This window comes from Stigmatopora nigra, chromosome 12 (assembly GCF_051989575.1).
Source record: "Stigmatopora nigra isolate UIUO_SnigA chromosome 12, RoL_Snig_1.1, whole genome shotgun sequence".
NCBI classification, from domain to species: Eukaryota; Metazoa; Chordata; class Actinopteri; order Syngnathiformes; family Syngnathidae; genus Stigmatopora; species Stigmatopora nigra.
The window spans coordinates 8,807,069-8,825,411 of record NC_135519.1 but is presented as its reverse complement, the minus strand read 5'-3'; the positions used below and the strand labels follow the sequence as shown (position 1 = coordinate 8,825,411).

The 18,343-nt window shown below is 38.2% G+C and overlaps 1 protein-coding gene across 3 annotated transcripts in view; it reads right to left on the bottom strand.

Moving 5' to 3' along the window:
• Positions 1-15,631, bottom strand: part of mcu (mitochondrial calcium uniporter) — a 36,109-nt gene extending 20,478 nt beyond the window's left edge. For 2 of the 3 annotated variants that reach the window (XM_077730124.1, XM_077730122.1), the window contains exons 1-2: positions 15,445-15,631; positions 247-360 (exon numbers count right to left, since the gene is read on the bottom strand). In XM_077730124.1, the coding sequence (XP_077586250.1) occupies positions 247-360; positions 15,445-15,561 (231 nt within the window). In that variant the 5' untranslated portion in view covers positions 15,562-15,631. The remainder of the gene's footprint in view (positions 1-246; positions 361-15,444) is intronic. The other variant, XM_077730123.1, reaches the window with a different exon arrangement.
• Between the last annotated feature and the right edge of the window lie 2,712 nt (positions 15,632-18,343).

The window sequence follows — 18,343 nt, the reverse complement described above, 5'->3', positions numbered from 1 at the left end:
TATAGAAAACATCTATTAATTAGTTGTCAAGAGAGACACATTTCAAAAAAGATGTTTTGGGTGTAGCGTGCTGAAAAATCTAAAATCCAGTTCATGTATAATACTGAAACCGCTGATGATTCCTTTTGCACATACCAAAACAGTTGACTTAAATGGCTCATACTTGGATAAGTAATGTCAATAATATGTGAATTCTAGTATCACCAAATCTGGATATTCAACCCACATGTAAAGAAGGACACTAACCTGTGAAGACAGGGCAGTGGGAGGTTGAGTGAAGAGTGTTGATTGAGTTGCTGGCCGCAGGCCATGTGCTCTCCTGACAGTCTGGCGGGTGAATGGCGCAGACAGTACCTCCTGCTTGAGAAAAAACAGGAAAAAAAGGAATAAATAGGCTGGGGAACACCATCACTAGTCCTGAAAGGAAATAGAATGACTGAGTTTTAGTACAGTGAAGCACCAGCAGGGTTTAGAGTAGCTTCCTTAAAGAGGATTAAAATAATGAAGCGTGAAAGCAGATGCTCTTTGGCTTCCCTTTATCATTGTAGAGTACAACATTTAATGTTTGGTGAAATTTAAATACACCATGTGGTTGCAAACGTCTGTACAAGATGTTATCAAATACAACCAGTACATTTATGTGTATGTGTGCATTCTTATTCCTGCACAAACAGTCTACTTAAGGCAGCAATAGCATGGAATAGCATTTACTTAACAATGACAATACTATTAAAGCATGAAATAGTGTTACCATGGCAATGACAGATTTTTATAATGCAAGCTCATGCACCATAATTTTTTTGGGCAAATATATTTCAATGAATATTCATGAATTTTAGGTCCAAGCTACAGTAGTTCAAAAGATACATCATCTGTCTTAGCCATTTTTCTGATAACATTCAGCCTCGATAAAGTAGTGTTACAGAACTTTTAAACAAAGAATAAGGCAGCATTAATAGGAAAGATGTCAGAACAGCATGCAACAAAGCAAAACTTTACTGTAATTATATTGCTTGGATGTCCTTCATATCTTCAACAGCTCAATACCAAGGATACTCTAACACTGGGAAGAATAGGAATTGATAAATGTTTGCTTTCTCTGTGACTGGAAGCAACGACTATGGGGTAGATGGTCAATAAGTTTGTTTTTAATCACTTATAGGTGAGTGGGGATTTGAAACTAAACTTCTCAGAGTAGGCAACCCTAAGCTAGATCATGCTCCGTATTTCCAAACTGGACATTGCACTAAAGCTCACCATTAAGATAAGCATTGAACCTTGGTACCATGCTCGAGTGTTGCTGCAGGATTATTGGCCTCTTGCTTATCTATTTTAGGTCAGGCATACTGAATCAACCCTTTCTCAGGGCGTGCCGTCAAGAGTTCGGTAATCACAAAAATTGTCTAAGAACAGGTCCCAAAGTCTCTCAAAGTGTTTTCAAGTATATTAACAAAACAATGGGCTCATGTACATTTCAAGCCGTCCAGTGCAATAAGGGAACTTTTACAAAATGTCTCAAAGTTAACAATCAAAAAGAGACAAACAAAGCATTATCAGCAAAAACATCACTAATAGATGGGCAGTGTTTTCACTTTTGTCACGAAATTTTCATTTTGAGATGTGTTGCGATCAGAGACTGCTTTATACAGAGTGAGCAAGGAATGAAAGACTCACTTGGGGATTAAAAAATTTAGCATGCTGCCAGACATTGAAATGTGACTGCTTTCTTTAGCAGATGAGTATATAATACATGAAGCGTGTGGAGTGTATCAACTGTGACCTATCTGGACCATGAGGCCTGGCCTATTGGCCAAGGAGGGGAGGCCCAATCTATTTCTGGATATTTGATTGTCAAAAAAGATTGCAGCTGTTCTCTCTAGATATCTGCTCTCCAACAGACCAAGTGGAATCATACTGCCACCGACACGCACAGAACACATATGGGTCGTCTGATAGTAGAGAATCAGCAAAAGACACAATAAAACGTCTCCTTTCGTGGTTGAACACAACAAAAAAAGGTTTCAATTTTCTTCCTAAAGTGGAAAGTCAAATTAAAGATTCAATGTTTCATCTGAGTTGCATCTACTAAGAGTCTTCATGTTTCAGCATTTGTCCCAATTTGGTTTTTGGGGACAATGCAGAAATATTAACTGAGCAATAAATCTTCTACTCTCTTATCTGACAATCTCTCATTCTCTTATCTTTCAGTTCCTTCAATTGCTCGTTCACCAGGTCTACAATTGTAACGGAAAAGCAAACAGCGTGCTGGAAATGGGGAAAGATGGTGGATGGTAAGAGTGGCCAGGCGAAAGGCAATCACTAGCCATGGGGAAGAAGACTAAAATGACATTCCCAACACATTAAGCACATCTAGTAAAACCAGTGGCTAACCATGCATTGTTAAGTTGGTGGGCTACTGCTGAGGGACCAGTGAAAGACAAGGGAGGAAAAAACTATGCACTCAGGGTTTTCCTGGAAGTTCAGTGATGACATGCATGAACTCAAGAAAAAGAAATATTGTGCTCAAAAGTACTGAGGGCAGGTCTCAAACTAGATTCAAAGGAATTGCAAAATAATTCAATTTTCAAAAAAGCAAGCGGTTATTTACTTTTGTAGAGAGTAGGCAAAAGTTCTTATTTATACAGCAGCTACTTTATTCGACTTGCTGTTAGGTTTTAAAGCCAACACAGCAAAAAAAAAGCCACTTGGTTTCAGGAGGACAAAGAGCTGATCTGTCATGTTGGTCATCTAATTAAATGCATTACTACCTTTAAATGAGACATGAAACATGGAGCATTTTCCTCAGTTTTCAGAGTGATTATTTAATCAGATAATGAATACCAGCTTTGCTAAATCTTGGGTTTTAAAAATTGCATCCGGTATGTTTTACAGCCCTCCTCTTCTCACAATGCCGCAAAACAACTGCCTTGCAATTTGCAAATGCACTCATGGTTATGACCAGTAAGTAAATCAGCTTCCACATCAGTTTTTGAGTGGAATCAAATGTGCCCATTTTTGCACATGTAGACATTTCTTCATTCACATTCTCTCTTAAATCATTCTTCCAGATTTTTTCCAATCTGTAACTTTTGCTCTTACCTACATATAGCACCGCATACATAAAGTCGTCCTGTAAAAAAATCAGCTTTACAGGTCTAATGTCATCTTTGCTTTATACTGTATTGTAGTAGAGAGATATTATGTTTTAGATTGCAGTACAAAAATCAAGTAATTTAATTCATTTATTTTCATGAGAAAAGGACATTTTATAGTCTTGGAGGATAGTGGCTATTCATTTAATTGTACAATTAACATCTAAATGAATTGAGGCATGAGCCACATGATTATTGTAGAAGTACACCAAAAATCGTATCTTTGTGGTTATGTACAAATAGTACAAAGCTTGGTGGAAAAGGAAAGAATCACTAGAAAGATGTGAGAGCAATATTAACCAGACAGAAGGAGAGATGGCGGCATCATCATCAGTATCTTGCTTCACAAGTTGGCGCTCAGCGGGCATCGAAACACACCCCCGCGCAATGTGTGATGCAATAACAACTTTCATGCATACGCAAAAAATGAGGGTCATAGAAAGGCGGGTGAACAGGAAGGAGGATGCTGTCATCTTAGCATCACTCACTAAAGTGCTGATGAATGGGCACGCTATAAACAGCCCTCATTCATAATAAAAGACATCAACTACAGGGGCTTTATTCCAGCTATGTGGAGAATAAAATGCGCATTCTAGAAACGGACAAAAACAGTCCTTTAACCATTGACTAACATTGTGATGCACTTCTCACACTGTAGTCACAATAAACCTAAAATATCAGGATCAACATAAAGTTGGAAAGGCCGATTATCCCCAAACAGACAAACTTTTCCAAGTTTAACACACAATTGAAACCCACGCTACTCCACGTTGATGTTAAATGGAGCTCCTAAAGGCTTGTAGGTAAGAATCCCCTAAAAATGAAGAAGACAGCAATTTGAAAAAATACCTCAAGGACACCTAAAAACACTGCACTGAATGTGTAATTGCTTTAATTTTATACAGAAGGCCCAAATGCACCCCTTTGGCTGCTGGGATTAAGATGACGATCAGCAGTACAGAGAGCAGAAGTGTGGATGTGAGGGGGAGGAAGCGAGTGAAATAGCATAACAAAGATGAGGAAAGGCTGTGGAGGGGAAAATTCTATCCCCATGCATGTCTGCTGTGAGTGTCTTTACAAAGCACTCATCCTCAACATCAACTACCGACTGATTCCGCCACAGTGCATCGCCAAGGTCATTTAAACAACTAGGAGACAGTGCGTACTGTATAAGCAGCTTTTAACAATCCCCGAATCTAAGTGGCTTCAATTTTACACATCGATGTAACCTTTGCTCATTATTTTAATGGGAATTCCTCTGATAAAACGATGCCATTTAAAAAAACATTTTTAATTCTTCAATCGTGTTACGAATAAAGAAAATTATATGTAAAAAATAGTCGTCATTAGATGTGTTAGCCATCTGCTCCAAGGGGTTTTTGTATGGCTGCATTTTTGATACGACAGGTCAGTGCTTTTAACAGAAATTCAACTCATCAATCTCATTTTATGGCTTTTTCTCTACTGAACTGACATACCATGTTGGGTGGCTTGCCTCAGGACAATATTCAATTCAGGAGACTTATCTACTCAAGTTCAAATTCAATAAACGTGCTGTCTGTCTCAATGACCATATGTTGACAATAAATACATCATCCTTGTTGCAAAAATGATAAAATCCAAGAAGTCATACAATTTATAATTGAGATTAAAGATAACAGTCAAACAATAGGCGACGGCTCAGCGGAGGAAACTAAAGAATCCACAGCATGGCTCCAATAATCACTTGACTCACATCTAGGGTGGACAAGTATGTTGAAAAAGATATGCGAATAACGTGTAGTATAAGAGAAATGAGATGAAGAAATAGACAATGTCTATAAACTAGAACAGAGAATGACACTTAACCCTTCCCCTCCCACACCCATTTGTTTAATCCTTCCATTTGTTTGTGCACCATCTATCAAGTTCAGGCACAGGTTGGGTTATACCCAGTTTTAACCCTTAAAGACCAAATTTGTTTCAACCAGAAGTATGAATGTTCTACAATTAAATAAGATAGCTGTTGGCACTAAATGATCAACATGTATTTTTTATTGGAGATTTTTTTTAAGACTGTTCATGATTATAAAGGTGGTTTCAATTCTCTGAGCATAGATGGCCTACTTAATCCATAAATAACGTCAGTTTTTCCAAGTCCATAAATAGAGCCATCACACCTCCAATGGAACATAATGCTATTTTAAATTGTCATGGTATTTGGTTTACAAAAACGTATGATTCTAGGCAAAGAAATTGCGCTTAGCCAAAAAATGACCCTACGGTGCAACATTTTGAAATGGAATTTGAAAAAAAAATTGTGCGTTATGAGGACTAAAATAATCATAGAAATGGGACTTCAGATTTTTTAAAATTATTTCATTGTGCGTCACATCAAGGTAAATACAATCTCCTGGATTTATAATTTGCTTATTTCCTTCAAATACCCTAAATGACATCACTATATTTTTCAGAGTTGACTTCGATTAAGCTCCAGAACAACAAGATTCGGTCATCAAATTATTCTTTTTCTAGCAGCCTTTTTTAAGAACAAAGGACACAGAAATCTGCCCTATTTGCACGACCATAAAGCCAAAACTAAACACTGTCTCCATGGCAATTCTCTAGCAACGTGTCCTCCAACATCTCCTTTATACTATTTATAGACTACTGAATGACTGGTTAGCTGAGAAAGCATGAGTAACAATGTAGTGAAACTTGAAACATTTCTGCAACACTGTATGATGTTTGTCTTTCCTCCTCACAAGTATGCTACAAATCAAAGACTAAACAAGGGAAACAATGACAAGCGTTTGAAAAAAGCGGGTTCAATGTATATGTGAAGTGTGACAGGTTTCTGGCGATGGAGCTGGAGCTGGTGGACGACCAAAGAGGGATATGCACAAACACAAGGAAACTTCTGATAAAGAACTCCAAGTAGATATCTTACACTAAATTCTTAAAAAACAAAAAGCATTGAGTGACACTAGATCTTGAGCATGACATTCAAGACCTCAGTCAGCGCACTTAAAGAAACTTTCACATATATAGATACACACAATTGTGTATTTTAGGCATTTGTCTTGGCTTTTTAAGCCACTCCAGAAGAAGAACCTTGCTTAAAAGGACACAAACTAAAATAATGCGGGATGTTTAGTCACCAAAGCAATAAGTGACTATGTTTAATTTACAGTGTTGTTATTTTATGTGAATAGTTATTGGGAAAAAACATCTGCTATCTTTTATTGGCATTATTACAGTATTTTTTTCTATTTGATGAAAGTAATGAATTTTAGCATTTTATTAAAATAAGTGCACCCGCCAGAGAACAGAACATAATGGGTGCCACTCTGATCTATTCACCTCAGCACAAGCTGAAGACGAGTGATTACTTTTCAGGAACAAAAAAGTCTTTGTTAAGCAATAAAAATGTAATATTCAGAGGTAAGCAAGCCACTTTCAACTGATTTTGCTGGTGGATATTTTTTAAATATAGAATCAAATGAGGACTAAAACCATAGAATTTAAATCAACAACCTGAAATAGATCAAATAATAAGATTTGGTCCAACACCGACTACATTCTGTGTAATATATTGATGTCGAAACACACAAAAAAAACATTAACTCAGCCCACTTTAAGCACGTACTTCAAAAGATAGTCTTCTGATGCCCAAAAGTTTGTACAAATAAAGTTTGTTGCTAGAACACGTTTAAGCGATTTAGTGGTGTAGCTCCATTTGAACAGTTACACACAAATATCCGTTTGTATTTTTTTTAAATCAAAATGCTAAACAATATACAAATCTGGAACATATCATTTTCAAGTTTGATGGCTGATCAACAAAGGATTATAGTTGCAGGACTATTTACATAAGCAATCCTGTTACAGCCCGGCCTCCTGGAGGTGCCTTTCAGTCGAGATAAGATTGTATCCCTCACCTATCATCCCGTTATACCCACCTGACTTTCATATGACACAAGAGAGAACATTTTAGTCCAAATAGGGATATGACACTTTATGCCAAGGTTGGAAGACAAAATCATTTAGAAATCACATATATTTGATTTAATAAGGCCAACAGCTGATGATGCTTTTAGTTGAATAAATATTTCATCAAATATGCTTCATGATTTTAAAACAAAATTAAAAGAAAAACTTAGTATGCATTTACTTAATGAACTGCCATATCTAAAATAGCATGCATATTTTGCATAGAATATATCAGTATTCCACTTTCTAATATAAAAGTCATTCAAAAAAGGAGCTCAATCTGCATATTGGTTTAAAACCAGTAGGCAAGTAGACATAGAGACTAAGCAGAAGCCAATTAGTGACTAAGACACTACACTTTAAATGGTTTTCCTTCAATGGAAGGGAATTCTGCTGAAAAGATATGTGCATCCTTATTATCTTCATGCCAAGTTAATCTCCTGTGTCTGTCTTCCATGGCAATACTCCAGTATGTTTAATTACAGTGTAAACAAGGCAGGTGATGAAAGTGTGGTTCCCTGAGCCTCATCGACTGATTGTATGTGCTCAGAGACCAACTTGTCGTAGTTAAAGCTCAGTCAGTACTTGACTTCTACCACTCTAATGAGATTGTTCACAAAATAAAAGTAAATACAAAGAAATCTTTACAAACGTGTTTGAACAAGAGGAAACAGTATGAAATGTAATGCTGTGAAGATAATGCACATACGTCTGACAGTAAAAAAAAAATCCCCAAATGTGTAATTTTATGTATGGTAGCTAAAATAATCATTTAATTTATTCACTTTTTTACTGAATCTTCTTTTCAAGGTGGTGAAGCAAACTGGAGCTTGTTTCTGACCCAGATCACAATTGCAGAACCAAATACAGCCAAACAAATACTTGCAGTCAAAATCTTCAATTAATCTAACCTCCATATTTTCAAATGTGAGAAAACATTAAAAAATGTAAAAAAGCTCTAATGCAATTTTAGCTGGACTCCATTGCTTATGATGTTTATTTTCCAACAATTGTCATTAATAACTATTTCATTATCATGTGCTAAAATTCCAATTTAATAGGTGTGCTGTATTTCCATGCTCATTTAATCGCCTTGGGCACAATTGTATAGTAGTAATAAAGCTTCCACGTGTAGGCTGCAACTAACGTGCCAATCGCTCAGCGTTAATAGTTGGCCGGACAAAAAGGAAACTACCAACAGACAGCAGCGTGCTTCACAACGCGAGTTTCTAAACCACTGTAGAGAAAGAACCTTCTCAAGTGGAAACTAACAAGCACTCCCATTACCCGTGATGCCCTCAACACAAGAGCAATGTCACATTCATCCAGTCTAACTGAGACCAACAAAGCCCTTATTTACATGGCAACATAACACCACAAGGTCTTACCCAGTGGGGAAAGTCTCCATGGAGAGCGATTAGGAGAGAAGCCCTATCCGTTTTGTAGACATTGAAGGAGACACCTGATCATACTGTATTTTTAAATAAACCAGACAAAAACAATGGATGCTGTTTGTGACAAAACGGACAGTGTGGGGTACAATTACGCCAATTTAACTGCTTATCATCAACAATACTAAAAACGGTAGGACTGAATTTTCATGTGGAAAAGCATGCACTAACTGAAGCATGGTATTTGGCCAAACAGGGTTGTCGGTTAGCTTATTTCATTTCAAACAAAGCAACGCAATTTCTTTCGGTTTCCTGAATATTTTTGAGTGAAAAACTGAATGTTCCAGACCAAAGCAAGTGGAGCAAAAGTGACCCACACCATGTAGTAGTATAAAAGAGAGAACCATTAACCTTATTTGCACAAGTACCTATTTGATAGTGGACTATAAAAACATGTATATATGTTAAATACCTTTTCACGTTTGTCTCCAGTGTGTCATTTTCTCATCTCTCAAATGATAACAATTAGATCATTACACATTTCTATGGGGCTTTTATGACATATTTATTGCTTGCTCCACAAGCACTTCCTTGTGGAACAATATTCCTTCCATCAGAATTTCACAAAAAGAACGTCCTCTTGAAAAAGCAGACAAGTACTCCATCATTTTTTTGTGGTTTGTTGTCTGATTCAATGTGTCAGGAAGGAAAAGAAAAGAAAAAAAGCTTTAACATTAAAGTTGCATGGACATCCATCTACACAACTGGTGTTTGAAACTGACTTTCCAGGTTGTATCAATGCAGGAATCAAATTCCTATCGTGCTGGTACCATAAAAGAGCTGATCTTACTGCTGTGGGAATCCTGTCTTTAACCGGATTTTATTGTGCATTTCAACAACTAATTGAGAAGCACTGCACTGTGAGCCTGATAAGTTTTCCTCCTGATGCCAATCAATTGTTGATGTCTTCTCTTTCTGTACTGCGCTGATAAGATTGTGTCTCTTATTGGCACTGTTGTCATTATTTTTATGCCTGTTTCAAACACATTATTCATTTTCTGAACTGCTTATCCTAAGAAGGTCGCGAGGGGTGCTGGAGTCTAGCCCAGCAGACATAGGGCACACGGCAGGGGAGACCCTGAATCTGTGGCCAGCCAATCGGAGTTTGTTTGAATAGACTACATTTAAACATGACTAAATTCATTCTAATAATGTTCAGTTCAGATGTTTAAATGAGAACTGAGGAAATGCTGGACTTGCTTCCACAACAGGTTTGGGGAAAATAAAGTGAAATAGGGAAATAAAAAGTGGGATAAAAACCAGCCATGAGTGAAGTATTTAATAGGACCGATATAAAAAAAACTTAGCTTTGATTAAAATTTTGAAAAGACAATATTGAGGAAGATATTTTAGATCATGGTGAGATGGTAAATACTGCTACAGACACAAACATATTCCAAATAAAACTGTGATCTGTACTCCGTGTTGGTTATATCACAGGAGTTGGGCGGGTGATGTTCAACTTTTCTAAGTTTTGACAGTGTCTCTGGTAGGTTGTAATATGTCTCTGGTTGGTTGTAATAACATTTTATTCAGTGCATTTTTCCTACATTTATAAAAAAAAATGTGTGATTACTCATTTACACTAAGTATCTGTCCCATAACCACAAAAGACCAAGAATAACCATTTAGAAACATCCCAGTTCCAGATGTTCAATTCTGCCAGCATCATTTTGCTGCCTGCATTAATTTATGGCAGTGAACTTGCAAAAACAAGGGTACAAAAAAATCGATACTTGGTGAAGGAGAGGTTAGACCTTCCTTTTCTATCCATAATTAGCTGTATAAATTAGACAGTCTTCATGTTTTTGGAGGGCAGAGCTCTAGCAACGTGATCGATGTGGGAAGCAAACAAAGTAGAATTTGGATATATGTGGTAATGCAGTCACCATATGGAATAAATCAACACAGCAAATGTTTTAAAAATCCACTAAAAAGTCCAATTAAGCATTCCACACAGGTTTTTAGAAATTTCACAATTCAAAGAATAAGAAAACATGAACTGACAGCAGAGCATTGCGTTTTGAAAATGTGAACTGCTATCAGAGTATAATGAGCTTCATCTGAATTTGATAACCATACTGTGAGTGAAGGTGATGACCTTCATCTCTAAGCAGAAGCCTTACCTGTTCGCCTGGCAGCAGACACAGCAGCAGTCTGCTGCCCTCGGGAGGCAGTGTAACCGAGCAGTATGTCCATTCATCAATACAATGCCGAGTGTATTGTCCTTTGCAGACTTGAATAGAGACACGCTGGCCCACCCATAAACACGGGGCAGCCAATTAGTCTATGTCAAAAGCTCAGGTTTGCCAGTCGCTTGCCAACTCAAGGGTGCAATCGCTTTCACTATGCTAACGAAGACGTGACCGATCACAGTATCTTCTGCACTACGAACAATAGATTTTCGTGGCAGACAGCCATGCAGTCACTGCAGCCTCTGCCTGACAAGGAGTTAAACAATGAATAATATTGCACTGTGTGTACTGATGAGGCAGCAGAAAGAGTAAGAACACTTTCTGTATTAGTATTCGTGCCTATCAATGAACCCATATAGGCCTGCAGGGAAATGGCTGGTGAGCATGAAAAAAAAGGTCCATAATGCAAACACAATAGAATTGATGAGTGGAAGACATTAAAATACACCACTTAGAGAGCCATGGAAATTAATACAAAATCGGTGTACTGAAGATATTGAGGAGCCCAAAGCTCAATATGTACCCGTTTCCCTCAAGGAAGTTTAGGATGAATGTCAAGGGTCCAACTTACAGCAATTTATTTTCATAGGTTCACAACAGCCAAAGGCCTCGCCGGACACCTTTTTGCAGAAAATGTACTCTGGAAATTGATAAACAGCACACAATCAGGAAATATGCACACTAACTAGGGTAGCGGGGCAAGTTCGAATGGTTCTTTGTCTATAGTGTATGGGCTCTGCTATTGTCTGGCAACCATTTAGGGTGTGCACTGTCTCTTGTTCAATATCAGCAACGTTGGAATGTTGACTGACATAACACAGCAACGATGTTAGAAGTTTACATGAATACATTTAAAACAGCCGAGTGACTAATACATGAAATGAACCACACTGGCACTTGTATATTTACAATTGACGTTGATATATCAACCCATTCTAAAACTCTTTAATACTCTTTTTCTAGCTTCAATGGTTCACTGATTCAGTGAGAAATCGGATTATATAAAACAAATGAAACAGCCAAGATGAAAAGAGTCAAAAATAGAAAAAGCATATTTGCTGAACAAATGCAACGCTCGTAATTAGGGAGCAGAGAGCTTGCCAAAACTCATGCACACAATTCATATCAGGCCATGCTGTCTGGTCTTCTACACCTCAGTGGACAGCATGTCTGTTACAGGCAGTGCCACTGGGGCCGTCATTTCAAAAGTGAGAAGAAAGACTTTTTGTTTTCGTGAGGGTGTGACACACTGCATCACATCAAACTTGTCAGGAAAAGTAAGAAAAGAGAAACAAGTAATCACAAGTTTCTTTCACTAAGAGTATTTTGTGCTGTATACTGGTTGCAGAGTGGAGAAGAATAGCTGGCCAGAGGCACAACAATGTTTGTCACCCCTATACTTCCTGATCTGGACTAATCAGCACACTATGGAAACTTTACTCTAAACCAGAGAAAGCAGACCATCATTAGCATTCTTTTTATAAATGTATTGATGTCAGATATGAGTTTTTCTTCTACCAAAACTTTGTTTCAAATAGTGATGGGAATATTTCTAAAATTATTTCCTTTCCATCTTTCTTTTATTAAACTGGGTCAAGATTCTGCACATACGCCAGCAGAATCAGATGACATGGAATTGTGGAAAATCTTTAAAAAGGAATTTTGCATACTGTGTACAGTAAGTCATATCACTACCTGATCACCTTATTCAAAAGTATTGAATACTACATGACTTTGATCAATGTCAAATTATCGAAATAAACATTTTCTTTCAGTTCATGCTCCTAAAACGTAACAGTGAGAAAATGTGGACAACAAAGGCGGGATTTGCAACAATAATAAAAATTGAGAAATAAGATCAATTTTACAGTGGAAGACTTGGGCTGTCAAAATATCATTTTTTATAGTTTGCTTGACCAGCATACCAATATAATTTTATTCATCGTAATTCAACCGTCGTAATCCACCCATCGTAACAAGAGACACAAATATTTATGGAACATAAATACCATGCATGACCACATGAGGGCAAATAATAACTCTGCTTCCTATTTAAGGATTAACAGTTAAATGTATTGACATGAGCAAAACAGATGAGACATATTACACTGAGAATGAGTCAAAAAAGAAAAGCAGAGGTTCAACCAACCCTGAAAATAATCATTGATGATTCGACCTCCAATTTTGAGACCTGATGCTTAATTCTAAAATTCTATTATTCTAAGGGTTTGATTATTTTAAGATTCCATTGTAATTTTAAAGAATGGTATCCTGGTCCCTTGCCAATACTGATAATAAATTAGTCCCATATACCATTCTTCAAAACAATAATGTCATGCTTTATCTCCAAAAACAACATACCTCAGACACCAACCACACTTTCAAGGAAAAGCTCACAGTAAAGTGTCAGCTGCTGATGACATGTTTGTCAGTCACTTAAGCAAAACGACATTTCCCATTTGACAACCAGTCTCTTATCACACTAATCTGGATAACTTCAGCGCAAAGTCAGTGAAGGCGGCACGGATAAATGAGTTTACGCCTACATTTATTGGATTAGAAAGCGGGAGGAGCTTGAGCTGGTGACCTCTAGGACTAATACTAACTGCTCAGATTCAGTGAACACAAGAGTTGGTTGCAAAAAATATACACATATATATTTATGAGAACCCAACTTTGAAATAGTATTTGTCTATTATTGGTGCAGTATATTTCAATATTGAATCCATGCAGGGTTATGTTATCACAATTCACCAAGTGATTTATCATATGTATTTTTTACAAGGACAACTTACCCGCAATGATTTTACTCCCAGGACACTCTTTACAGGAGCTGCATTTTATATGACAGCAGACTCAATAGTAATCTGGAGGAGGTTAAACGTAAGCCTTTAGGTTCCTGAATCTGTTATGCTATGAAGACATGGGAAGATGCAATCATGCAACCACAACAAAAAGCATGTTTTGTAATGTTCCACTTAAACAAACTAAACTTTTACACACATAACAGTGAGTATCATTTACTGGTTATATATCTCGAAAAAAAATATGATCAGATCAAAAAATCAAAAAGTCAGTATCGGGACATCCCTTGTATGAGCTGTTGTTGAGTTGATTTGAAGGGATATATGTCAAACATACAAAATAAAACAACTCATGTGGGACATGGAGAAATACTAACACTTGCCAAATTGATTAGCTCCAGGCTCCTGACATTAACATCATTAACTTAATCATTTTATTTCAAGTTACATCAAAACATTTTTGTACTTGAGTGTGTATGACTTTAGGCATTGGTAGACTATCTACTGTCTTTTAATATTTATAAGATTTAGGAGGTTGGCTAGAATAGATTGATTGCATGTTCATACATTTCATTCACCTTCCATAACACGTATCCTCATAAATTGCCGGAGCCTATCCCAGCTGACTTTGGGCGAAAGGTAGACACCACCCCTAAATCAAACGATTAAATTATCAGCAAGCTGTCCAGAAGCTTGATAACGATCCTGATTATTAGATTTGGGTGTGTTGGTGGCGGGAAACATGGAAAACAGACTGGATAGGGGCCCTCCAAGACCAGAGTTGGGCACCCCTGCTCCACACCAGCATGCAACCAGTACATTTCAATGGAGGAAAAAAAGTGAATTGCTTTTCAAGTTGAATTAAGATATTAAATCCAACCCATAAGGTCCCTGTACACATTGTAGTATAAGGGAGGAGTCGCACATTACTACATTTGTGCTGAGATATGTAAGGCAAACAAGGCAGAGCGTGAAAGGAACTGCATGGACTTCCTCATTCTTTAGTCCAGGCTCGAGAGCTGCTCTCTCATTGGGCATTGCGGTTGTAAAAGCTTTGAGCAGAGCTTCAGCATAAGACAAGATGAGCAAGTACTGCACTGTAGTCTAACCGCTTCATAAAAATCTGTACCCGCCTGCAGGAAAACACATGGATGTCCCAGATGTATGGGGAAACACCCTCGGGGAGGGGAGAGCCAGCAGGCAGGCTGACATCATCCACTGTGAATGTTACTGTGAACTATCATGTTCGATCTCTGTGTTGATGTTAATGACCATCCAAGGCACACAAGTCCAACTGAGACATTTCAGGATGTGTGCAGCCATTGATGTTACTGCAGCAAGCACACCAAATCGCTGCAGTTTCCTTCAGTATCTCTAAAATACAAACTCAACATTTACAGAAAACTCTCCAAAAGCCTTAAAGAAATCATCCACCAACACTTCCACACGTTCAAAAAAAACAGACACACACACAACAAAGTTGAAGGGTATGATGATCATGGCAAATGATGAGTTTAGTAGTGAACCGCCGGGCAACGCCAGATGATGGTCTTCACCAGCAGGCGCTCCAAACAACTGCATTGCCTCCTTGTCAAAGCACCCCGTCCCACTCTGCGTGGAAATACGATCGACTCTGGCTGGCGACGTCAGATCGAGACGTTTCCTGACTCATAATGTTACACAATTTCAAGGCAAATGCATGACGAGAAACCTTGAGGCTAGTTAGCTTTACTTCCGTAGCAAACCCAAACCGGCCGACACCGTGCGCCTCGCTCCGGGCAGCCCGTTCCTCCGCGTCCTCCTCTCCCTCACCTTCCCCCCGTGTGTGTGTGTGTGTGTGTCACTCTCCCGGACACGTCCTGGGACTTACCGGTCTTATGTGCTGCTGGTGCCGCGGAGAAGAAGCGACGAGTGCGGGGAGGCTGCCGATCGCTGCTCCACCGCTTCGGGACAACAGGAGGACCGATCTGCAGACTTTCGCAGCCATCTCTGAAGTGAAAGCTCGCCGGGGAAGGAGACTGCTGCGGGCTGACCGAGACGCAACGAGGGGAAGAGGGAGGGAGGGAGGGAGGGAGGGAGGGAGAGAGGAAGGGAGGGAGGAAGTGTGGAAGGGAGGGAGGGAGGTTCTGGTTTGGAGTAGGAGGAGAAGGGGTGCCTGTGGTGGGCGTGTGAGTATTGGCCAAAGCAAAATTATTTGCATGAACCTTGAAAGCAAACACCCTGCTATGAAAGCTAGTACATGCTGCTGGTTTCTGTACCAGTAAGACCAGGACCAACACAGAACAAATATAGCTGAAGATTGCTGGATTGGTTGATTTTTTTTGTAATACTGATCTTGTGAATGCAGAAAACAGTGTATATGCTGTATTTTTTGCAGGGTGGTCAACAATTCATTCATACATTCATTCGATCATTCGTTTATTGAACTGTTTTATCCTCATTAGGGTTGCAAGGGGTGCTGAAGCCTATCGCACCTGATTTTGGAGTACCCAGAAAAAACCCACGCAGGCCCGGGGAGAACATGCAAACTCCACACAGGTGGGCCGACCTGCATTTGAACCCAGGAGCTGTGAGGCTGATTTGCTACCCACTCAAGCCGCCGGGCCACCTCGATAATTTTAAATATAAAATAAAACATCAACTATAAAATAAACAAAAATAAAAATTTCCCATTAAAATGTATGAATGGCCGCTAGCCCCAAGTGCCCAAGCAATTGCTCAATTGATTTGTATTACATAACCATTGAGTTGCATTTTCATGTCTTTCAGTAAAATGTATTTGTTGCTGTTCTTTCTAAACATCGTTCTTTTGTGCATTTGCCTGACTTTGGCGCAGGCAGTGTAGGATCGATTCCCGACGTGTGGCTACTGACTAGGTTAGAGTGTAGTCCAAATTTCTCCCAAACTCAGCTAGGATAGGCTTGATGATCGACGAGAGGTGTTAAAAAATCATGAAAATTATCACCATGACATGAAAATACAAAGTCATCAATGATTGTTTCAGACCACATCACTCAAATGCTAAGATTAAACTCTAGGGACGATTGTTTTACCGATAAAATCAATCCGCAGTTTCAGGTAATCTGATCTGCCAAAACACAGCTGATCAAAGGTTGATGGTCACCGATCATGTGTCATCTAAACATATTTTAAAACACATTTTCACCACCTGTTTATTCATACATACTGTTTATTCTATCCATCAATGGCAAGGATTGCGTATTTTACAAGTAAATACATTAATATATTAAAATGTTTGAAAATATAGACATTACATGGGTGTATGATTACTGACTTTCAAAAAACGAGTGTTCATATCATTGAATAGACTCTTAGTCTGTGAATGTTTATTTTTAGCTTGTACCCTACAATTGAGAGATGACCCGTCCAGCATGTGACTTGCCTCTTGCCACAAATTCAGCTGCCATAGATTCCATTTAGTCCATCCATTTCTTTTTGCTTTCCCTTCACCACTGCCAAACAGTAAATCTGTGTGATAGAGTTAGTACATAACTTTTTACAACAAATGCATTTCCTGAGGCAAGTCATAAGAGGGAATCAAACACGAGCTCTATAATGTCCTTAGGGTGCTCAGACAACTGAGCTACCACCCAAGTGGTTCCATCTCACTAGTAATTTTGGATATATGCAAATGAATTGTTAATGGAGAAATGCCATACTAGAGTCTTGAAGGAAAATAAAGACTGAGAGATACTTATTCTGGAACATAAACATTTACATAACAACCGTGAATAAAATACAATTTACCAGGTGTCTCTGCATCATCGGATAAAACTTTGAGAGGTGGGCGACACTTTGAATTTGTTGCCAACCAATTGCAGTCAAAAGAGAGAATTCATATTCCACATGCTGCAATGTTCGATACATTCATTTATCTGAGATTGATTGACATTTTTATCGGCTTTAGAACTGCCATCAACCGAGGTGTTTGGTTTCTTCAGAATCGCTTGCCCTATAAATGCAGTTAAAGACGAGGTAATGGCCCTATTTTGTTAATGAGTGTCCAACAGACCCTCCTTGGTGGAATGTAACCTGATCTTTGACAAAGAAATTTCAACTGCCGCACCTGTATTGGTCAAAGGAAAGAAATAGATAACAAACTGTACTTTGAATAGTATTCTGATTTCTAGCCCTCTTTAATGTCTTTATTCCATTAAGTGAACATTGTACATCTGTCCTTTATTTATTATAGTCAAAAAGATTTGGGTCCAAACACCACTAATCTGTCAGCTGTTATATGCAAAAAAACCTCAGTTGAAAGCTATGTCTATCAATATTATAGTTTATGTAGGTTTGAAGATTGTTTTTCTTATCTTTTGACTGATTTAAACATTTTTTGTCCATCTATTTATGTGTATTACATCAACGCCAACATATAAAGGGGGTTGAATAGAAAGCAATTCAAGTTCAAAAGCAATTTCAGACATGAATGATTTGTCAATACCCTGAGTTTTCGCCGCATGTCACACATTTCATACATACTGTTTTTAATGAGCAAGCCAAAACAAAAGCAGTGTTTGCTTTTACTACATCTGTACACACAAAGACTCACAGGCACACTAAACTGAAACTGGAGCCCATTATTAGTACACAGCAACAGTACTATGTGGATCAAATTTCATTCTAAAATCAAGCAGCTTAGCAAAGACCCATCACATATATCGCTGGGAAATTAGAATTAAAATATTGATATTAACCTCTTAAGGGGACACTCATTTCACACACTGTTGTGAAAATTTGCAATCCTC